We start from the raw sequence: 24,841 nt of genomic DNA, 5'->3' as shown, positions 1-24,841 counted from the left end.
ATAGCATTAAGCCATGGCAGTTAAAGCAGTGCCAAACTGCATTAATTCTGCAGTGTAAAGGCAGCCCGAATCTCGGAGAAAGGCAGAAGGGATATAAATAAGGGGATGGATGGATGGATGGATGGATGGATGGATGGATGGATGGAACCAAAGAGAAATAATGGTTGTCAAAGTTATTATCCAACTGTCTTCCTAAAATAAGACATTCAATGTGACAAATCAGAATGGGCAGTATTAGACAAACTGTACTGCAGTGTCCATGAGCAGAGAAGTTTAAAAGTAGGAAACATACACTTTGCAGACAAACATGAATGGGAAAGTAAAAAGTCCAGGAAAAGGCGTGCATAGCCAAAAATAAAAAAATAAAAAATGGGCAAACATATCTGTCAATTTTAGATTTCTGCTGTCTCATTAAATTTGTTTTGCTTTGTTTCTCCATTGGTTTGAGGCTTTTAAAAAAGTTTGCATGAAAATTTATACACATTTTCATACACATTTCTCCATTATATATTCACACATTTCACCCTAATATACATATCCCTGCAAGCAATTTCCCTTATATCAAGTTACTTACATGCATTTCCCCCTAATTTTTTTTTTGCCACTGAATTATGACAGCAAACACAATATCAAATTTCTTTTTTAAAAAAAAGAAATTGGAGAACAGTATTGAAAAAACTGTTGAAAAATCAGAACTGTATTGAAAAATGCAGGCATTAAAGTTTATCTGTTTCGTTGCATGTATGAGATCAAACAGTAAAATTTAGGCACGTGCATATAAAAATGTAAAGCATATGAATTTCTCTCCCATTCCAAATGGAATGAAAAATGTAAAGCATATGAATTTCTCTCCCATTCCAAATGCTGCTGCAGCAGCTGTATAAGGGTATCCACCAGAAATTATTCCCAGTGGCATCACCATGCTTGGTATGCCCAGTGTGTGTGTGTGTGTGGGGGGGGGCGGCTGTTCAGGGGGGCCGGCACTGGCCTGCTTGCCCTCATGGCTTCATTGCTGGTCTGGGGCGCTCACTCCTCCACTGCAGCAGGAAGAGGACCCCACCAGGGTGTTATCTCTACTGTCTGATTTGATTTTGAGAAGAAATGCTTGAAAGCGTGAGCAGAGTAAGCCCCAAACTGGGCTTCTGTTGAGGCAGAGACCAAGTCTCTGAGCAATCCCTTCTCCTTTCTTAAAAGCCAACAAAACTGGAAAAATATGCAAAAATATACAACCATTTATAACTTATTCAGAATGCACAGCTTTGCTTTGCTGAGCAAAGAAGTAGGATTTGGAAGAGGCAGGAGGGATCATGCTGGCTGGGAGATTGTGGGAGCTGTAGTTCAACCTTCCCCCACACTTCCTAGCTCTGATTAAAAGTACACTGCATTTAAGAAATTAAAGTAATATGGGCAGATGGTGACATTGCCAGTTTTCAAATCATTTATATATTTTCAAGAGATTTAAGGAATCGAAAACTGCACAACCAGCTCCTTAATGCAAGTCGCCACCCCCCACCCCATCCCCAAATAAATTTGACAAGTGATTTTGTGATATGCCTAACAGGAGGCTGGCTGCTTTTGTTTCTGGCAAGATTCCTATGCCTGTCATCAATCCATGACTCGCAGAAATTCAAAATGTGTCATTTTCCCACACCTGGAAAGGTGGTGATGATGAAGGAAATGTCACCTGCCTCATGTGCAGCTGTTCAAAGCAGAAGACTCCAGCCAAGGAAAAGTAAGCTGTGGCATCTTCCTGGTTGATGTTAATAAGCATTTGAAGCATTTTCTCTCCCTCCCTCTCTCTTCTGTTTTGCCTGTCCTCATTCACATCTCCCTTAACATCTGTTCAAGAAATGTCTACCTCTCACTGAGGTATGTGGATTAAAAAAGGTAGTAAACTTTAAGTAGTCAGTAAGGGCTCATTGGAGAGCCAACCTGGTGTAGTGGTTTGAGCACTGGACTACGATGCTGGAGAACAGGATTGGATTCCCCATTCAAGCATTTAAAAAAACCCACTGGATGACCTTGAAGAAGTCACAATCTTTCAGCCTCAGAGAATGATAATGGCAACCCCCCTCTAAAGAATCTTGCCAAGAAAACCCATTCCCCACCCCCGTAGGAACACCATTTGTCAAAAACAATTTGGAGGCAAACAACAACAACAACAACAACAACAACAAGGGCTCATTGGAAAAGACAATCATGCTATGAAAGGTAGAATGTAGTAGAAAGAATGGAAGGCAGCATGCCTGATGCCTAGAATCAATCAGGGAGGTCACAGGCATGAATCTGCAAGATTTAAACAGAGTAGTGGAAGAATGGGGGACTTGGAGATGTCTCCTCCATAGGGATCTCCACGAATAACAACAAAGGGGGAAATACTGTCCCAGGACCAGAGAAGGAGCCTTTTTCACCCATCAATTTAATTTCTCTGAGGCATTCTGGATCCACTAAATCTACAGGACCATTCTGCCCTCCCTTAGCCCTCTTCTCACCTCCTTCTTTCCAGTTTTCTGTTGATGCTTTACTCTTGGTCTCAGTGATATCCTTATGAGAGACCAGAAAAAGTGCCACATCTCCCTTTTCATTCTTGATGGGCACCACATCCAGTAAGCACCAAAAGGGAACACCTAAAAAGCAAGGAAACATGTGAGATTAATTATGAACTCAAGTGTGTGTATAGGCTGGCATGGTAAAAGACATTGCGCTTGGAAGAAAAATATTGAAACCTTCCCCTTTGCCACTATGCCTCCACTCTGGAAGAGAGAGCTTCTCCAGGGCTTGGATGTGCCAGCTCACCCCTTCCACCAGTCCTTACATGGCCATTTCTGGGAAATGATTAAACCACAAGAGAGACACCTCTGCATCGCTGTGTCTCAATCTCAGAGCCAGGCCAGCAAAAAGCAGCCTTCTTTAGGGAAATGGCTCAAGAAGAGTAGTACCTGCTTTGCAAGCAAAGAACACAAGTTCAATCTCTGGCACTTCCAACAGGGGAAAAGACCAGGAGCAATCCATAGCTTGAAAAAGTAACTTTTCCAAGCTTTGAACTAGTAGGACCAATAGTTCTGCCTGACACAAGGCAGCATTCATAAGTTCCTAAAACAGTTTTCCTTTTCCACCCCAGATGGATCCTGTCACCCAGATGGATTAGCAGACAGGACTCCTGCCCTTTCACATGGGAAGAACAGGGACACTTAGTAGATAAAATAGTGTTGTCAGGTAAAAAACAGGAAAGGACTCCTGTACCTTTCATGGCTGTGTGGAAGTGGGAATTATAGCAGGTGCTGCTTATCATGCAGCCACTGAAAGCAGGTTGCCCTGTCCCTTATTTTACCTAGTAACAGATGAAGAGATAATTCTTCTGCTGCATAGTTGTTAAAGGTGCAGAGGCTCTTTCCATTTCAACCTTCTTGCATGCATGCCTCCACAGGATCACACTGTAGCCAGGCTTTGACCCCGCCTTTTAACTCATCCAGAGCTTGGGGAAAAATTACTTTGACTACAGTTCTCTGAAAACTGGTTGGGTGATTCTTAGTGTAGTAGTCCAAAAAAGCTACTTTCCTAAGCTCTGACCCCATCCCATAAGACTGCCTCATTCCTCTCCCCAGAGAATCATGGGAGTCTTGCCAGTACCAGCCATTTTATGGGAAAGAGAACTCACCACTTTTCCTGTACAGAATGAGCTCAGCCTTAAACTCCTTGCGCTCATCGAGGGCTTTGCGGATCTGAGCACGGACGAGTTCACTGGTGTCAGGCCCATAGAGAAAGCTGCAGGCACAGCAACGCTGCATGACCTCTGCTCGGGAGAAACCAGTCAGTTCACAGAAGCCATCGGAACAATAAACCACTGGAAAGGCTCCCCGCACTTGGGCATTACCCAACACAAAATTGCTGTCTGCAAGAGAGAAAGGAAGAAGCATCCAGCAGATAGCCAAGAATCTGGGGAAGAGATGCGTTCAAGATCCACATAAACTATACAACCATAGCTTGAATCTCCCTCATCCGGAATGGCAAAATCCAAAACACTCCAAAAACCCAAACTTTTTCCATGGGTGGCTAAGATAATGACACCTTTCCTTTCTGATGGTTCAGTGTACACAAACTTTGTTTCATGCACAAAAGTATTTAAAATATTGTATAAAATAACATTCAAGGTATGTGCACCAGGAGTATATGAAACATAAATGAATTCTGTGTTTAAATTTGAGTCCCACCTCCAAAGCGTCTCATTATGTACATACAGATATTTCAAAATAAAAATAAATAAAATAAAATGCTGGAATCGAAAACCCTCCTGGTCCCAAGCATTTCAGATAAGGAAAAATCAACCTGTACTTAGCAGATTTTAGGAAAGTAATTCTTCCTCAGCCTTTGCTCTGATATATAATTTAATCCAATGGTAGTTCATGGGAAGATGTGTTTGGAGAACTCTATGTTAATTGGTGGGAGGTAGTATCTCTCCTGCTTCGCTAGAAGACACCTGTAATTTGATCTCACATCACCTAGAAGTGCAAAATACTCAATAACTCTCATTTTCACGTTTGAATTGACCTGTTACTGCTGAAAATAATTTGGCAAATATTATTTAGTAATCCTCAAGGCAATAAACAGGATTTGAGTTAGTGATGACCGTGGCCACAATCCTGTTGGCACACCATGCTAGCATTTATACTTAGGGCCCTTTCACACTACCTATTTATTTATCTATTTTAGAGTATTTATACACTGCTTTTCAGCCACACAGGCTTTTACAGTGGTTTACAATTAATCTGACAGTTCCCTGCCCCTCAGGTTTACAGCCTAAAAAAGACATGACACATGAGGAAAAGTGAATGGCAGTGGAACAGGGGATTAAGACCTGCCATCATCAAAGCAGAGTGGGAGGAGAAAGGGATAATCTGTAGAGGATATGCGGAGACATGTAGGTATAGGGCAGAGTCAGTGGATGTAGGTATGCTCTGTCATGTCTCCTTCTCTATTTGCTCAGTATAAGGTGGGGAAGGCAAGATGTCTCCTCCACTACTTCCCCACCATCTTTCCAGGAGTTGGCACCATCTGGTACATCTCCAGCTTCTGACTATTTTTACTCTGTTTGTTCTGTGCAGAGTTTAGTCATCGCTTGCAGCATCTGGACTCAACACTCCCAGATTCTCACCAGCAGAGAGAGCCAGAGCCCACCCCCACCCCTGATTCCTTTACATTGATTTGAATCAAAAGAAGATGATGGGACGAGGAAATGCGTGCTCTGTTGGCATCTTCCTCCTGCTTTGTCCCTTCTGTATCTGGAGGGGGAAATGAAAATAAAAGATTGGAATCAGTTCTAGAAAATCTGAGTGGTGATCGTAAGCATCAGAGAGCAATAGTCTATTAGACCAGGCAGAAGAGTGTTGCCTAGTGGCTAGGGCAGGAGCAACAAGCGGGCGAAATAGAAGAGAGGATGGCTGTGGGGCAGTCTGCATCTACACTGCAGAATTAAAGCAGTTTCACACCACTTTAATTTTAGTGGCTCAATTCTATGGAATCTTGGGATTTGTAATTTTGTGAGATATTTAGCCTTCCCTGTCAGAGAGCTCTGGTGCCACATCAAACTGCAAATCCTAGGAGTCCATAGCATTGAATCATGATAGTTAAAGCAGTGTCAAACTGCATTTATTCTGCAGTGTGGTAGCAGTCTTAGTCAACAAACCCTGAGAAAGTAAGAGACCAACCCCCCCCCCCCTTAATCATAAAAATTCTCTGGCTTCACTCCCCCGTCCCCCCACAATCAAGTTTATGTTTTAACAATTTTCTAACAATTAACATTAAAATGAGCCAGTAAAATTTCAAATCAAGGAAGCCATGTAGATCCAGTAGTGTGTGGCTAGCCTCAGGATTTGAGTGCTGGTGGATCAAACCAGGGACCATCATTATAGCACCTTTTTGCACTATTCAGTTATAGTACTATTATTCCACTTTAATGGCCATAGCTACCTCCTATGCAATGGGGTGGGTGTGTTGTGGTTTAAGCAGAGGCACCAGAGAGGATCACTTGCTGAGCCTTCTAAAGGCACCTCCCTCAATTGTCCATCCCAGGATGTTGTCACAGTTGTTAAAGTGGAATCATAGTGCCATAATTGTGTAGTATGGAAAGGGCCCTAGTTCAGCATCCCATTCCCACAGTGGGCCAGTCAGGTGTCCCAAGGGGAAGCCCAGGAGCCAGACCTGAGCACAGCAGTGCCTTGTAACCCATGGAAGTGATCAGCCAGATGTAGCAAAGTGTTTTTTCCCCCTGTTACTCGGTGCAAAAAAACTAAAGAACAAGCCAGCCCATTAGCACAGCAAGGCCTTTGTCTCCAACTGAATGTTACTAGGTGAAAGTGGTGAATCACACGGTTGTGCTGATTTGTACTGTTTTAATTGCTTTTCTTTGTTTGTCACCTTGGGAGTCCTTGTGGGCTTAAATAAATAAATAAATAAATAAATTTTAGCATTTGCAAAACCACAAACTTCCATGCTTCCTTTTGTGTGAAAGAGCTGCACTACATATGGTATGGAATTCTGTGGAATTCTCTCTCCAAACTTTATTGCGGAAAAGAGGCCACCAGAAACAGACAATACATGGGTGTGTGTCTGTGTGGCTCGCTAGCAATTTTCTCCTACTGCAGGGATGGGAAACCCTCCAGATGATGCTGGGCTCCCACTTCATCCTTCAGTATTAACTATGCTGGCTAAACATGATGGGATCTGTAGTCCAACAACACTAGAGAGCTGCATGCTCCCAAGTTTGCTCTACGAGGAGAAAAGAACCACGAGAAAGTTAAATCTGAAAGGAAAAACAGCAAACACTTGACAGCAGAGATGAGAATGTTAGTGAGAATTGTAGGACACCCAAAAGTAAGAGTTTATCTTTCACTGTTACCAAAAAGTCTAACCCCACATTAAGAAGTGTAGCAGGAGAAAGTTTCTGAGCATAGACAGAAGTGAAATGTCAATGGCCTGTTACAGACAGCCAAAATAAAGCTGCTTCGAGTCACAGTGGAGGTATGGTGTTTCAATGATGCAAGAGTCCAGAAGCCACACCAAAGCCATGCTCCAGTCCTTAGGGCTGGAGCGTGGCTTTGGTGCGATTTCTGGACTCTTAGGACGCATGCATCATTGAAACACCATACCTCCACTGTGACTCGAAGCAGCTTTATTTTGGCTGTCTGTAACAGGCCAATGTATGTATTTTCAAGGCCAGCCTTATCACTGAGCAGATTTAAATTATTTTTGTTCTGGTAGGCTTTTGTTAATTCAAGATACTGGGACAGACATTAGATCCTGCCTGCAGGCTATATTTCAGAGAAGGAACTGGCAAAATCACCTCTGAGTCTTCCTTACCTAAGAATGCCCTGCTGTTGAAATCCATGGGGTCACCCTAAGTTGACAGGCAACTTAAAGGCACATGTGCACACACTAGGATAGGTGCTTGTAGTCTGCCCCATGTGTCTCCCCCAAACACCTTGGCTGGCTTTAGGTACCATACATTTTAATCTGGGCAGGTGGGGTGGGCACAATTTGTTTTTCTACCTCTGGTACCAAAATATCTTGGACTATCTTGTCAATGTTTACATGCTAAGTTGGAGTTAAAAGCACAGAAGCAAGACCAGATTTTTGCAGACAAGGAAGAAGAGGCAGCAGCAGCAAGCAACCCAGAAATTCCATGGCATGTGCAGTGCAGCCCTTATTTATTTCACCATTAAACTACTGACAAATCCAAGTCCTCTCGGCAGCAAAAATAACACACCTTTTAAGGAAAGTATCTATGTGCAGTACATTGGATCATACTTATCACACAATCAATGAACCATTGAGGATGCTGACACTTTCCACAGTATATTAAAGGACATGTTTCATCCATCCTGCCCTTTTGTATGTATGACCATGTCAGAAGCTGCTGGATGCTTCCTAACCATCTCAAAAGCTAAAAATAAATTTGCATAAAAAACAACTCTCTAACACTGGAGAGAGAGCCTTGATTTTGTGACATGTTTCAGGCTAAATGTACACATACTGAAATACACAGCTGCTTTCACATGAAAAGGAAATACAGCAGTCAAAGGTGATGGCTTATACCATGGCCTCCCTTAACATTGCACCCCCTAACTGTGCAAGAACACAAGAATGACCAGTGGCTGAGGAATAACAGGGATCATACTCCAACACAGCTGGAGGATATCTGGAAGTTATGGAAGGCTGGTCTATGGTGTAGTTGACTAAACAAGACAGGTAGATCAAAGCTCAGAGGGCATAATTCTTCATGGTTCAAACTGGAATTTGCCCAGGCAAGGGAAGTAGATTTCATTTTTATAAAGCCAGCATTTCTATCTTGTCTGTTCTTTCCACCAGATGTTTTCCTTCTAAAGAGCAGTATTTCTTCTAAAGAACAGTATTTGCTGTTGTCGCTGCTGCTTTAACTTAACTGTCTTAAGCTTGACTCTTCCTACCCCATCGTGGCTCCTTACCAAAAGGAGAAGCTTGTTCCTGAGCCTGTAGAAAAAGACACACTCTCAAACCCCGAAAGAGATTGTGTGTAGGAACCAAGGCAATGAGCCATCTGGGAGAAGATGCAGTTCTATGTAATAAGTGGTAGGGACCCAGGGCAACAGAGCTGTTTCCAGGAATACACCTGTGGAGCTGAAGACGATAGAATTGCCTGGGGGAACCAGTTGCAGAAGGAGTCCCACAGTCCACCTTCATTACTGACTTAAAGCAGTTGCCCCTTATCTTTAGAACTATAGTTCTGTGATGGTCATATGCGTTAAGGATTCCTAATAGAGAACCCCCAGAATTCTGGGAGTGGGAGGTCTGACAGGTGAACTGAAGTTCAGATATACCCAGAGAGTGAATCTCCTTCCCTGAAAGTGTCCTCCAAAAACAGAACTTGGAAAGTTATTTTTGAAAAGAATGAATATAAACACATATGATGCTCTGAACAGTACTAGAATGAAGTAGAACTGAGCAGTGGATAGGACAGTATGTATGTTCTTGTTTATTTACAGATCTATACCCTGCTTTTTTAGAGGGGAGATTTTTACAGACTAGTTTAACTATAATTGCCATAAAAATAAATAAAATCAATAATATGATCCAGCCTTTAAAAACAAATAAAATGAGAACAACTTAGAATGAAACTATCTAATATAAAACATCCCATTGATCTTTGTACCAGTTTTATAGTACTAGTCTTATTTAAAATTTCTGCCAACAGTGTCTTTCTGAAAGATAGCGCAAAACACATATTAACAACATTTCACCCTCTCTAGAATCTGGTGATTCTGTCGATGCCTAGTTGATCTGTGGAACAGGGAGATGATCCAGGCAATCCACAGAGTTACTCCCAAGTGTCCTTAACTTGAGTTCAGAGCATGGACTTCTTTGTTTTCTGTGGAATCCAGGGCAATGAAGCACTTGGGTAGATGAATAGAGCAACAGTGGAGAAAGACTTGGGATAAATCCCATCAAGCATGGGTTAAGGTCAATTTTAGAATTTATTTCGCAGCAGTGAGGGTAGCACACCCAGAACAATGTGGCTGTTCTGGGTAGTTAAAGGGTAAGATATAATAATATCCTACACCTTGGACTGCTGAGGAGGCGCCCTTAGAAAAGTGTTGTGATGAATTTGCTAAATACTTTGTGGAGAAAACTGCTCTCATTCGATATAACTTGGATTAAGGTAGAGTCTGGGGGGTAACTGAGGCACATATTTCTCCAGTTTTGAAGGATGAGTTTCAGGTTATTCAACATGCTGATGTAGACAAGTTCCTAGAGAGGTGAGGCCAACTACTTATCTGTCAGACCCATGTGTATTCTGGCTAATTAAAGGTTCCAGGGAAGAATGGTCTGTGAGATGATGGAGGTTGCAAATGCTTCTTTGAAAGAAGGCTATGTCCCAACCTTCCTAAAAGAAGCAACTGTAAGACCTTTGCTGGGGGGGGGGGGGGGGGGAGGAGAGGGACTTCATTGGACTACACTTCCCAAGGTAACTATTGGCCAGTCTCTAATTTCTAAGTAAGTTTCTAGAGTAAGTGGGGGCACCATAACTCTAGGCTTTCTTGGGTGAAATGATTTCCCTGGATATATTCCAATCTGGTTTCAGGCCTGGTTATGGGACAGAAACGGCCTTAGTGGATGACCTACATGGGCAGGGTGACCAGATGTCCTAATCACAAAGTTGGAAAAGGTACCATAAATGTACGGCATTCAAGAAAATGTATGATGTTACAAAATAAAAGCTGACACACTAATATAAATATTAATTCATAGAATCATAGAATCACAGAGTTGGAAGAGACCACAAGGGCCATCCAGTCCAACTCCCTGCCATGCAGGAACTCCTAATCAAAGTAGCCCTGACAGATGGCCATCCGGCCTCTGCTTAAAGACCTCTAAAGAAGGAGACTCCACCACACTCCGAGGAAGGAGTTTGTTCCACTGTCAAACAGCCCTTACTGTTAGGAAGTTTCTCCTAATGTTGAGGTGGAATCTCTTTTCCTGCAGCTTGCATCCATTGGTCCAGGTCCTGTTCTCTGGAGCAGCAGAAAACAAGCTTGCTCCCTCCTCAATATGACATCCCTTCAAATATTTAAACATGGCTATCATATCACCTCTCAGCCTTCTTTTGTCCAGGCTAAACAGGGTGTGATCCCAGTCCCAGGTTGGTTTTCCTGCTGACTGGCAGGACTTCCATCTTATTTGGATTAATCCTCAGTCTGTACACCCACATCCAGTCCTCAGCGGCTTTCAATACCATCGACCATGGTATCCTTCTGGACTGCCTGAGGGAGTTGGGCATAGGGGGCACTGCGCTCCAGTGGCTCCGATCCTACCTCTCAGGCAGGTCCCAGATGGTGAGGCTGGGGGACAGTTGCTCTTCTTGGAAAGAGCTTATATCTGGCATCCCTCAAGATGCCATTCTGTCCCCCATGCTATTTAACATTTACATGAAACCATTGGGAGAGATCATCTGGAGTCATGGGGCGTGGGGTTATCAGTACGCTGATGACACCCAAATATGTTTCTCTATGTCTCCGACTGCTACAGTGACTAAGGATGGCATCTCCCCTCTGAACTCCTGCCTTGAGTCAGTAATGGGCTGGATGAGGAAAAACAAACTCAGGCTGAATCCAGAGAGAACGGAGGTACTTGCCATAGGTTCCTTAGGTCTGGGGAAGGAAATCTGTCCTCCCCTCCTAGACGGGGTTACACTTCCCCTGAAGGATGAAGTTCGCAGTTTGGGAGTACTTCTGGATCCATCTCTACGTTTGTCATCTCAAGTGGATGTGACGGCCAGAAGTGCTTGGTACCAACTTCGGTTGATACGCCAACTGCGACCCTACTTCGACCAAAAGGACTTTGAAGCTGTAGTACATGATCTGGTAATCTCTCGCCTTGATTTCTGTAATGAGCTCTACATGGGGCTACCCTTGTATCAAGTTCAGAAGCTTCAACTAGTGCAATATGCGGCAGCTAGGTTGGTCACTAACTCTTAGAGACTTGACCATATAACACCTATTTAAAAAGAGCTACACTGGCTCCCAATTAGCTTCCGGGCACAGTACAAGGTGTTGGTTATTACCTTTAAAGCCCTACATGGCTTGGGCCCGGGTTACTTACGGGAACGCATCTCCCCATACAATCTGCCACGCACTCTTAGAACAAGTGGGAAGAACCTGTTAGAGGTGCCATCATCCAAACATGTTTCCACTTCCTAAAAAGCTTTCAGTGTAGCTGCTCCTAGACTATGGAATGGACTCTCAGAGGAGACTCGCCTTGTTACATCCTTGGAGATTTTTAAGAGGGCGGTAAAGACAGAGCTCTTCCGCCACACATATCCTCCTGAACTTTTATGAAGACCATTGGTACGGACCAAGAGCACCTGACCCAGTGATTGATTGATGATTGATGTTTTATGTTTTTAGCTGTGGTTTTAATTGTAATTAATGTTGTAATATTACAAGTGTTTTTAACTCTGTTGTGATCCTGCCTTGATCCATTGGGAGAGGCAGGAAGATACAAATAAAAACTATATTATTATTATTATTATTATTATTATTATTTACTGCATCCAAACAACAATTCAGTACTACCACAACCTCCTTGGCATCAGTTGTAAAGGACAGATAGAGATGGGTATTATCAGCATACTGATGACACCCGGCCACAAAGCTCCAGGTGACCTCTCCCAGCAGGGTGTTCCTGGACCCAGCACTACTCCTGGAAAGACAGGCTACTGTGGTGGCTAGGGGCACCTTTGCCCATCTCCAGCTGTTGCACCAGCTGCACTCTTCCTTGGGGAAGGCAAACCTGGTCGCTGGTTCATGCCTTAGTTACCTTTCAAAAATGCTTTAAAAATTAGCCATGGATAGCTGTGTTGGCCATGTAGCAAAGTACAGTACAATAACATCCAAAATCCACAAAGCAGGGCTACCTTTATTGGGCCAACTGAAATGCACAAAATACATGTTGGAAGCTTTCTCCGGAATGATTTTTAACATTCTTGATGAAGAAGCCAGTGGAGCTTCAAAAATTTGCAACATGTATTTTGTGCATTTTGGTTGGTCCAATAAAGCTAGCAGTGTTTTGTGGCTTTTGGGCTTTTATGCGGGGATACTATAAAAATACAGAAAAATCCCTCTAAAAATAGGGCTGACCTAAATGAAGATAAAATAGATCCTGAGAGTGGAACTTCAAGAACTGGTTTGATCCAGGAATTAATGTGGATTGGGACTTATTACTAGTGAGCCCCAAAAGTAGCAGCATCATGTGTATAGCCTTGATCCCACAAAGACATTACAGCTAGTTCGTGTGCTTCCAGCCTGATGATGTTTCATGTTTCACATTTGCATATGGAAAATGAAGGCAAGGGAGAAGGGAGTGTATGGCCTTCTAACGCTGGCTGGATTTTAACTCCCATCAGATGGGGCAAAACCCATTTTATTCCATCATCAGTCCTGCAAGAGGTAGTCTAGGACACTGGTGTGCCCTAGACAACACAGCAGCTTCTTGGTGCCTGTCATGCTTCTCTTCTACACATCTACCTGCACTAATTACTAGACACTAATAGATCTATCAACCAAAAAGCACAGAAGTGTATCATAATTATATCTATAACAGAATGTATCTCCTATTAATTACTTCCTTTACTTAATTTCAACCATGTTTGTTTACTGACGTTGGACTTTGGAGCCAATGTTACTCCCACATCACTTATAAGCTACTACTCTCTTTTCTTTGTACCTACAGACAGGGTAAGACAGAACATCTTTGAGCATAAATAGAATACATTTGATACTCTGGTCTGTTATTCAAGATGAGGGATTCCAGAGCAGATGATTTAGCATCCAGGAGCTTTATTATTTTTATTTATAAATACAAAATTACAGAGGGAGAGAGAGAGAGATGCAGGAAGACTTCTGAGCAGAATGTACCTTCCTCCCACTAACCATTTCAGGAATCTACAGGCTTCCCCTACCTTTTGATAACTTGCTTTCCGATGACTTGCTCTTTCAACACTTACAAATTACAGACAAGTTCCATTAATCTGATAGGTGTTCCATTCTTTTGTTAGTTCTTCTTGCCAGTAAGGTTCATTTGGGACTGCTAGTTTGTGTGCGTGTGTGTATGAATGTGTGTGAATATTGTTTGTTTTGCTTTTGCACACATTCAAAAGTGTTATATAGTATGTTATTTATGGTTCTGGTGGCCAAAAGGCATTTGCAAGCTAAAACTAAACAAACCTTGGGTCCCAATTTTCAACCAATTCCACTTTCGGACAGTCCTCCAATCCCTAATCTGTCAGATAAACAGGAGCCCTTGTTACTCCTTTCCACAGTCTTGACTGGCATTGTCTGCTGGTTTATCCAACCTGCCCTCATTCTGAACAGCACAGAAGCCAGCTATCTGTATTATGCAGGCAAGTGGTTTCAACACAAGGTATCCACACACCTGCTCTGTGCTTCTGTTATTATTAAAAAAAAAACTCCTGCTACCTCCCTCCCTCTGCACTTAAGCTGTAAAAGCCTTGCTCAAAACCTCTTCTTTCAGCCTTCTCCTGTTTGCTATCTCCATACATCAGGGCCTTCCCTTCAGAATGGTAACCCCATGGGGGGCAACCTCAAGAGACTTCCTCATTAGCTCATAATCTAGGGCACATGCTGTATATTACCCGGCACATTCAGGGTAAAGCACACATGTCCTCAAAATGCAGCTAAGGAGCAAGAAACCAAGAGAAAGCTAAAGACCAAAAATAGCCTCTTCTAGCTGTTCATTTGAGGCTAGGTCTGCAAGGTCAGCAATCTCACAAATCACAGAGACATTCTGGGCACTTGGGAGCTGTCACAGAAATCTGACTGCTTCAGGAAGGCTCAACAGTTCACACAGAAGTCTTGCAGGATTTAGCCCTCCCTCACATTGGAGTCACAGAACTCAAGCCGTCTCTGCCTTGGCCCTCCTCATCTCCAACCCTTGGTACTCCTCCTGCCCTTCTAAATCCTTGCCAAATAAAACAAAAGCAGATAGCTAAGTCTGGAGACACAACTATGCAAACTAGGCTTGGATCCTGAGGGGTACTATATTTCACTCATCAACTCCAGTTATAATTATTTATTTTCTCTTTAGCTCAGCACATGATTTGCAGTTAGTTTCACAGGAAACCTGCCCTTTTAAAGGGGTGGACAAACTCTTAAGCAATCTTTGGCCTGTTACAGACAGCCAAAATAAAGCTGCTTCGAGTCACAGTGGAGGTATGGTGTTTCAATGAGCCCTAAGGACTGGAGCGTGGCTTTGGTGTGGCTTCTGGACTCTTAGGACGCATGCATCATTGAAACACCATACCTCCACTGTGACTTGAAGCAGCTTTATTTTGGCTGTCTGTAACAGGCCTTTGTGCTCTTTGATCTTCCTCTGCCTGTTGAATGCAGAGGTAGCTGACTTGAGGTGTCTGTGGAAAAGCATCCCTATTGTCTACTAAAACATCTCTCTTTTGGTCTTCTTTTTTAACACAAACTTTTGCTTGCTGCCTTCTGGGTTATTTTTTTTAGCGGGGGTGGACTACAACCTCTTGAATCCCACCACCCCACCAGGGCCACTGGACTTGCTGACTGGGGGTTTCTGGGAATCACTGTCTTTAAAGAGTAACTTTTCAAAGCTCTATAGTCTACAGCCCCTCTTTATTTCCCTATAACAATCCTTCTTTCCTTCTTTGGCTTTGCATTAAAATAGCACTGAGGAGTAGAGAAATGCCATTCCATCATCACCAAGTGCTGCTGCAAGGGAAATGTTAACTTTACAAAATAGCACCTTAGGCAGCTACCTGTAATTGCTGATAGTCTTTCAGCTAGAGCCATAATCATGGCAATAGATGAGGAAATTTTTCTATAAATAATGGTTCCTCCTTCCTAAGCCAGAGGGGACTGAGTCTCAACTCCCTTGGTAGAAAAAGATCTTGTGCTGGAGGTACAGATTGTCTCTATGTACACCAGAGCTACATATAATCTGCACTTTTAAACACACAAACATACTTACATAAAATTCACAGAAATTCAGTCCCAAGGCAACCCAAATTGTTCAATCTGCATGAAGTACACTGCTTACATTTAAACACCATTAATTGTTAATTAGAGAGAGAAGGAAAGGAGCATGGAAACCGTACCTCTTGGCCAATGACAAATCCTGCTCCCCCACCCCAACTTCCAAACTGTCACCTTCCCTTGGACTTCAACAGACACTGCCTGTAGAAAATGTTGTTTTTTGTTCTTGTGTACCTTCAAGTCATTTCTGACTTCTTCTGACCCTAAGGCGAGCCTATCACAGGGTTTTCTTGACAAGATTTGTTCAGAGGAGGCTTGCCTTTGCCTTCCTCCAAGGCTGAGAGTGTGTGTGACTTGCCCAAGATCACCCAATGGGTTTCTATGCCTGAGTGGGGTGTGTGTGTCAAACTCTGGTCTCCAAAACCATGGTCCAATGCTCAAACCACTACACCACACTCTCTATAGAAAATGTAGACTCTTCAAATTTAGTTTTGCTGCCAGAAGAGCTAACCCAAGAGGCAAAGAAGTCCAAATACCACTGTATCCTTGCACCAGACTGCAAAATACACACAGCCCTATACAATGGAAAGGCATCAGCCTAAGGCAGTGGTTCCCAACCTGTGGGTCGAGACCCCTTTGGGGGTTGAACGACCCTTTCACAGGGGTCGCCTAAGACCATCGGACAACACATATTTGCATGTACCAATGAAAATAATTGTATGGTTGGGGGTCACCACAACATGAGGAACTGTATTAAAGGGTCGCGGCATTAGAAAGGTTGAGAACCACTGGCCTAAGGGATGGTTCTGATATTAAGGTGAAAAGAAGTGCCTCCCTAGAAGCAAGTCCTGCAGCTGATGTTTGCAAGCCCTCTCTTTCTCTACCCCCACGATTCTTTATAGGCATTCATACTAATTGTAAGAGGACCAAATCCTCTCGAAACCCACCCACCCTCCTTCCCTGCCTGACCCCCCCCCAAAGGAAGCCTTGCTACATGCTAACATTCTCTTCTGACTGTGGCTTGAAGACCCTCCTCCCCACTGCTCTGTTGTACATCATTTGAAGCCACAATACAGTTCTTTGAAATTAAAAGGTAATTAAAACATGGGGTGGAGGGGGGTGTCAGGCAAGATCCCCTGCATTCTTCTGCCTGTTTAAACTGCTCTCCCCAGTTCTAGTCTACCCTCTAATTATACGCAGGGTGACAGCAGCTTTCAGGCTCTGGGCCCATTAGATCTGCTTGAGTTGGTGCCGATGTGAGCTCAGGCCCTGCTCTGTAATTTGCCTGCTGTTGTTACTCACTATTAGCCATGTAGGGTGGGTTAAGTATTTATAGAGCAGCCTGAAGCTGGGGTCCTTTTGGAACTGTTTGATTAAGAACACAGGATGGCGCCAGAGGGTGTCAATCTCTTTCTGGCCCATCATGAGTGGAGAGCAGTTTAAGGAATGGGTGGGTTACCTACATGACTGAGATTCACAAGGTGTGCCAGCCTAGGGCAGAAGGAGGATCTAAAGAGAGAAGTTCTAGGAGAGGATAAGCAGTGATCTCCAACCAGCCCTCCCTCTGCCATTTCTGTCTCCCACTCCGCAGCCTTTTATCATGCCTCCCACCCACCCTTTCATCTTCTCCCACACTTGTCTCTGTGACCTCTCTTAAGCATGTCAGGCTACCTTCTGCCTCCTCCCTTCAGGGGATGGAGCCTACTTCTCTCCCATTCTCGCTCCTCACATGTTATTCTGTCCACCTCTGCTACCTGATTCTTCCATTGCCACATCAGGTAGGGCTGCTGTTTTGCCATATATCCCCCCAATCTCATTCATCACATCCCCCTCACTGACTTTTCTGCTGCTACAAATTCCTTGAGCAGAAGTTGCCCCCTACATGGGCTTGAAATCCAGGACCACTGCCTGTTGGTAAAAACATAGGCTAGGGCCAGCCCTCCACCCTATCCCTCAGGAAGCAGAGCAAGCCAGCTCCCTCCAGTGGTAAAACCTGAGCTATATGAGGGACCAACATTTGCAGCCACCTGGACACCTCACCAGAGCTCCTGAACCATTTCCCTCTAATAGAGACCAGTGATGTGTTTGCCACATAGTCTGCTTTGCACCCACTAAGGTAATCTTCTGCCCTCAGGTGTACTAGAAGATGCTTTCTGGCCCACACTGTTGAAATAAGATTCAAGTGTCCATCTGATCATCTTCTGTAGGTGAGTTCAGAGGTGACAATACATCCCTCATGCACTGTCCACACATGCACATTCTCTAGATACACATAAACAAGGATCTCTGAGTAGAATTCAGAGACAACGAAGATTATCACACATGGACTCACCGAGAGTGAATCACTGGGGAAACATTAGGCAAGCACAAGTGTGTGTAACCCTGAAGCGATTCACTAGCGTCAGGGAATTGTGAGCTCCCTCTAGCGTCCTGGAATCATCGTTCAGGGACAGTGACTTTCCTATTAACGCTAATTTTCTGTTAATAGGAAATTCACTCTCCCTGAATGATTCCAGGATAATAGAGGGAGCTCAAGATTGCATAATTCTGGGGAAGCATTTCAGGGTTATATACACACGCGGTTGCTTAACGTTTCCCCAGTGATTAGCTCATGGTAAGTCCTCATGTGATAATCCTAAACACCATGTTAGTCTGGAATATCAGGATGCAAAGGGATCTTGTAACATAAAGAAGTTGTAGCATACACTTTTGTAGACTTGGTCTGGGGAAGTAGTCCAAGTCTATGAAAGCGTATGTTACAACTTTTTTTTACACAGTCTCAAAAGTACTGCAAGATCCCTTTGCATGCAGGTGCTCTGTAGTTTCAGTTCTACTTGTTTGTTTTTAAGGGAAAATCCAACTACAAGGGGGATCATTTTTATTAGGGCAATGGTGCTGGAAAGAAAGGCTTATCACCATCACACTGCTGCTTTACAGAGACATCTTGCCTTCTCTCACATTCCTCTTGCACTGAAGAACCAAACATACAAATACTCCTTGGACAATGGTACTACAGGGTTCTTAATCTGTCTGGGGCTCTTCTCTATAGCATACTTAGGATACTGATTAATTCAGAAAATGCAACAAATATATTGTGCATTTTGGTTGGCCAATAAAGGCATCACTGATGGATTTTTGATTAATGCAGAATTATGCACCTTGAAAGAGATTAACCCCCATAAATTTCCCCTTTCTACAGTACCAACACACACCTGCATAAACATGCACACACAAAGAAACTTAATATTCAGTCACACACACACAAAAAATAAGGGGATGAGTGTGCAAATGAGGTGTGGAGAACTGACACTGACTCCCCTTCTGAATCCAGGCAACTTGTTCTCAGCACAGGTGGCACAGCTATTGTTACTACTCATTGCTGGAGCTATTTATACTCAGGACACTGTGTGCTCCTGCCTATTGCCTACTCAGGGCTAGTAGTCTGTTGGAGAGTGCAACTCAGGGGAGCAGCTGCTATTCAGGGTGTGTGTAAGAGAAGAGCACACATGCCAGAGCACTGGGGTATGTTGAGTTCAGCTTAAGGGAAGGGGGAAATTGCCTTTGATACCCACCAGAAAAGATGAGAAGATAGAAAATTTGCTAGGAGAGAGAGACTCATTGCATACAGATGCATGAAGGAGGGCACACATGAGTTTAATTTGGTTACCCAAGCTTCAACATTTGGTACTTATTTTAAATGCTAAAGCACTTAGCCCAGACACCTACTACTACTTCCATCTGAACAGCCTAGTTGATAGTGTCCTGCAGCCAAACAAAATACTGGGCCAGATGCAATTCAATGCTATCTTAAAGAAGGAAGTTCCCCGAGGTATATCACTTTATGTTTGCAAGTGCCCCAAAGCTTCTTGTGGGGTGTACATCCTTTATTCACCATTTATTTCTACATATGGAGGTTATTATTGTCATGAGCTTAACAGGAGGGCCTGTTCTATCATTTGGCAGAGAGAGGTGTCTGCCTCAGACAGCAAATGTTGGGTATCATGGAAAGCAGTAAACTGTTAGTTATTTCATTTGTTATCTTGCTGCCAAGGACGGTGGAGAACATCCATTCCACAGTGAATGAAGCAAGCCATGTGGGCTTATGTGAACCAATAAATGCTAACACAGAGAAGTTGTGAAATGGGAAATGTTGAAACAGTGCTTGTAACCCCCCTATAATAAGACCCATCAGGATGAGATTTAGGTGAAAAACACACATCAACCAATTTTTAGTTGATTATCTGCCTTTTCGCTGATATAGCCTTCATATTGCAAACACCCAACATCAGTGCCTGTTTCCAAATGTTAAGTGAATCACAGAATCATACAGCTGGAAGAAACTTCAAGGGCCAACTACACTGCCATGCAGGAATACACCATCAAAGCACTCCCAACAGGTAGCTATCTGGTTTCTGTTTAAAACCTTCAGAGAAGGAGATTCCACCACTCTCCAAGGCAGCATATTCCATTGTCGAACAACTAAACATATCCAGCTCCCTAAGCTACTCCTCATAGTGCATGGTCACGTGATCACTTCCTTTCAAAATATGAAATATAGTTGTTATGGGGGGAAATGCAGTTTTAACATTTCCCTTTCTTTCTGTTCAAATAAACATGTTGCCATCCACACAGCCTTTGAAATAATCACTTGTGCTATGTGCTTTCAACCATATCATTTACAATGGCCTGTCATGAACTGAAACTGGCTTTTACCAGCTATTTAATCTATCACTTTCAGCTTGCAACCTAGTAATCATATCTTAAACTCTACACAGTTTATATATGAAACCTGACACAATGCACAGTAATTGAAAAAGAAGATGTGGTCCTTCCCATAAGAGTGGTAGTTTTGTCGCATTGGAGTGTAGCTTTATTAAGTGCTAATGCATAAAGAAAAGATGTCCTTTGAATTCAGTTCTAGGAGTTTGGCTCAGAAAATCCTGAAGTGGAGTTGTCCAGGGTGCTGAATGGCTTTGTCCCACTGAAAAGGCAGAAGGTAAATAAGGGAAAGTCGTCCTTTTTGCCTCATCTACTGAAGGGTTTTGTTCCTTTACAAGATTCTGTTTCTTCAAAACATCTTTTATAAAAATAATGCTGGTGTGTACTTAACAGTGGAAATGGCCTCAATTGAAAGAGTTTGAGCTTTCTATTCAAATGATCGCTAAAAGTAGTGCATTTAAAAATTTTAAAAAACACGCATTTAAGCAAGGGATGTAAGAACAACTCTCAAACAAAGGCCTATCCAGTCCAGCATTCCACAAGTAGGGTGCAAAGACAGTAGGGTGCAAAGACAAAGGCAATCCTCTTCCATTGTTTATTCCACAGCAACTGGTATGCACTCCCTTTGAACACAGTGGTTCAATTTAGCTATCGTGGCTGGTAGCAATAAGTAGGCCTACTCTCTATGAACTTGTCTACTTCCCACCTTTAAAGCTGTATAAGCCCTCAGTGGCTGGTGCCACTTATTGCAGTACTGAATTCTCTGCTAACGTGAATACAATAACATATGAAGAGCTCTGCTGGATCAAACCAAAGGTTCATCTGGCCCTGCTACTAGCAGATTATGAACTGTTTTCCAAATGTGGCTGTACTATAGAGTATTTGAGCATTTGACAATATTGCTTATTTTATTTTTCAATCCCTTTCCTCTTCAGTTTGCACCCTGTCAATTCTCACTTGTACACTCATGTATGATAGTAGTTCATGCAATCAAAGAATTATACATGTCAAAATGAACATGAACACCACATATACGCACAGAAAGAGCACAGTTGGGGCTTGGCTCCACAGATATACTCGCCTGAGCAGAAAGTACTTCTAGCTGAGCTTGCGAAATCCCCCTTATTATGTGATTCACCTTTGCTAGTGCAACCCTGCTGCACCACATATGGCACCTTGTTCCAAAGCAGCCTTCGTCAACCTGCTTTCTTCTAGATGTGTTGGGCTGCAGCTATCATCATTCCCAGGCAATAAAATTACTGGCCTTGATGACTGGGAAAGATGGGAATTATACGCCAGCACATTTGGAGAATGCCAGATTGTGGAGCTTTATTCTAGGAGATCTTACTGCACCCCACAGCAGATGTTTTGGAGGCTCAGATGGCTATAAAGGTAGGAGTAAGGCAGGAAATATTTGCTCTGTTCAACATACAGAAGTTCCCATACAAGAGACTGCATCGTCCATTGTGATGTTAATAATTTTGTGAACCTAACAATGCAAGTAATTATATCAGTTATTGTAATGGTGCTAAAGGTTGAATCTCTCTTATCCAAAATGTTTGGGACCAGAAGTCTTTTGCATTTTGGAATACCTATACTGGCATATGTATACATAATGAGCTATTCTGGGGTTGGGACCAAGTCTAAACACAACATTCATTTGTGTTTCATTTACACTTTATACATATAGCCTGAATGTAATGTTATACAATATCTTTTAATAGTTTTGTGCATGAAATAAAGCATCAGAAAACAAAAGTGTCATTAGCTCAGCCACCCATGAAAAACATTTTGGTTTTTGGAGGATTTTCCAATTCCAGATAAGTGAGACTTTATCACACTAGGGGGCAAACAGGATTCAAACAACAGTTAAATGAGAGTTAAACAGGAAATGCCTGATGTTTATCACATATTTCCTGCTTAACTCTCATTTAACTCTCGTTTAATCCTGTTTGCCCCCTAGTGTGATAAAGCAGTCAACCTTTAGTGATTAAAATAAGATTCTTTCTATGTATAATTACTCTCACTACATTCTCTTTCTTGACCAGTCTTACTCATTTTGACAGGAAAATTAAGCAGGTTTTATATTGGGGTCTGTATGGAATAATATTTATTTATTTATTTAATGAGGTTTTTTTCCCCCTGGCTAAACAGTCTCCAAACCAGCTGTCACGGAAGTAACTATTCAACAATAAAATACATCAGTAGCAATCAAAAGCATCTGTTAAAATCAACAACAATAATTGAACAAACTTAACAAGCTATCTGCTCTTGTTGTAGAAAGATATAATGTGCGCAATTGGATGTCAAGTTCTGCATACAACTCATGCAATTCTAGAGGTGCCTCCATACACACCCACACAGTGACTTTGCTGGGGATATTTATACTTACCAGACACACACTCTGTTTTCTCTAACTGCTGCTGTAAAAATACATAAAATCAACTAGTGCGTGTGGGGTGAATGTTACACAGCAGCAAGTGGCTGATCTGCTTTGGTGTCGCAGTGCTTCTTGCTAAATCCCATCTAAAACACCATATATATATATATATATATATATATATATATATATATATATATATATATATTAGTTCAGAGCTTTATGAAATTACCTTTTTAGACTACAATTCCCATAATTCCCTAAGCAGCAAGTCAAATGGCAATGTGGAATTGGGGGTATTCCAAAAGGGGAACTGGTTTAGCTGCTCTCATATATTACTGAAAGGCCAGGTATAGGCAGGGTCTTGGAGATCTGGAGAACCTAAAACTGAAATCCAAAGCCCCAAGCAAAGATTTATCTATTAGTCATATTGATTAAACACCCCATAAAATGAATTATTAGCCATCTACAACAGTTAAAAACATAACAGTAACACAACAAATCATTAAAATTCAGCACACCACAAAAACCCAGACAAACACTATTCAACGATAAAATACAGTATAGATTGTAACAGCTAAAAGCATCACCAGATACAGGTGTTAGGAACACTCCCCCCCCCCCCCCCCATACACCACAGTGCAAATAGTGAACTGATCTTTGTTCTAGTAATTCAAAAGCCCTGATAGGGAAAAGACAACACTGTGGAAGGCCAGAAAATCTTCTCTAGGGAAGGCATCCCTACACCAACTTTGGGATGCCTTCCCTAGAGAAGATTTTCTGGCCTTCCACAGTGTTGTCTTTTCCCTATCAGGGCTTTTGATTTAAAAAGTCTGCCTCCCATCTCTGAGCTTCAAATTGCAAAGGGATCCAGAGAAGGGTTTCGATAGAAGACCTTCTGAAACAGGTAAATTCCAGCTGAACCTACAGTCCCATGTTATGTAAAGCTTTATAGGTTACAAAAATTCAGCACCTCCATTTGGGTTTGGAAACTAAATGGAAAGCAAAGGAAGTGAAAAATTAACTTACATATCAGTGTAATCCTACACATGATGAATACTAAATCTTTTTCACTGTGTTTAATGGGATTTAATTCTTATGCAAAGGAACCGTTGAGAATGAGTGAAAGAAATTGTAGCATAAGCTTTTGTAGACTATGGCCCCATACAGACAGGCCAAAATAAAGCTGCTTCGGGTCACTTTGGAGGTATGCTGTTTCAATGATGCATGCTTACTAAAAGTCCAGAAGCTGCACCAAAGCTATGCTCTAGTCCTTAGGACTGGATTGTGGCTTTGGCAAGCTTCTGGACTCTTAGTACGCATGCATCATTGAAACAGCATACCTCCAATGTGACCCAAAGCAGCTTTATTTTGGCCTGTCTGTATGGGGCCTTGGTCTACTTCCTCAGATACTACAACCTCTTTTGCTCAGTCTCAAAGGTACAATAAGATCCCTTTGCATACTGATATCCTAGACTAACACGTATAACCCTGGATAAGTGTGCACTGTATTGCAGCCTAAGTATCACAGAATCAGGATGGACCACTTTCAATGGACACCTAGCCTTTACAAAATCACTGAGCAGCTTGGTAACTGCTAGAGATTGCAAGCCATTTGTCTGAGCAGCTGTCCAGACTCTTCCAAAAATACTCACCATAACAGTCATTAATTACATGTTGCTGTTTATTTTTGAAGACGCTGCAATACCATAATAAAAATCACACAAGGTATGTTTTCCCCTATTCTTTTCTTTTTTTAACTTGCTCAGCTTCCTACTTAAACTGGATCAACAAATCCTATTAAAAGCCACAAAGCATTGTGGGTGACTGGTTGTATATAATCGGAGCTGCACTGGGCCCTTTGTGTTGTATCCTATGATTGCTCCAGCAAACCAGTTACAATTGTGTGCCTCTCTGGGTAGTGCTATCCCTGCTATAGTTCAGCAGCAGCAGCACAAGACAATTTGATATGATTGACCATCACCCGTGGATTAATCAAGCATGCATATTATGTACCCATGTCATCAATTGCAGAGGGGCAGGGGAATTTATTTCAAATATGTGCACTGTATTCTCCTCTTTGTCATTCTGAGGGTATGCAGAGCAGGGAAGAACCATAGTGAAACAGCAACAGTAGCAAACTACAAAAGTAAACCAATTAAATTCTTCCCAACAAACTTGTTCTGAAGTCTTTTCA

At 42.5% G+C, this 24,841-nt stretch overlaps 1 protein-coding gene across 2 annotated transcripts in view; it reads right to left on the bottom strand.

Annotated features, from left to right (window-relative positions):
- KCNH3 (potassium voltage-gated channel subfamily H member 3) overlaps positions 1-24,841 on the bottom strand; it is a 70,055-nt gene that overhangs the window by 20,922 nt on the left and 24,292 nt on the right. Inside the window, exons 2-3 of one of the 2 annotated variants that reach the window (XM_089477652.1) lie at positions 3,659-3,892; positions 2,493-2,627 (exon numbers count right to left, since the gene is read on the bottom strand). In XM_089477652.1, the coding sequence (XP_089333778.1) occupies positions 2,493-2,627; positions 3,659-3,892 (369 nt within the window). The remainder of the gene's footprint in view (positions 1-2,492; positions 2,628-3,658; positions 3,893-24,841) is intronic. The other variant, XM_089477661.1, reaches the window with a different exon arrangement.

This window comes from Sceloporus occidentalis, unplaced genomic scaffold (assembly GCF_023333645.1).
Source record: "Sceloporus occidentalis isolate IW3139 unplaced genomic scaffold, rSceOcc1.0.p SCAF_1, whole genome shotgun sequence".
Lineage (NCBI taxonomy): Eukaryota > Metazoa > Chordata > Lepidosauria > Squamata > Phrynosomatidae > Sceloporus > Sceloporus occidentalis.
This window is presented reverse-complemented; position numbering and strand designations above follow the sequence as displayed.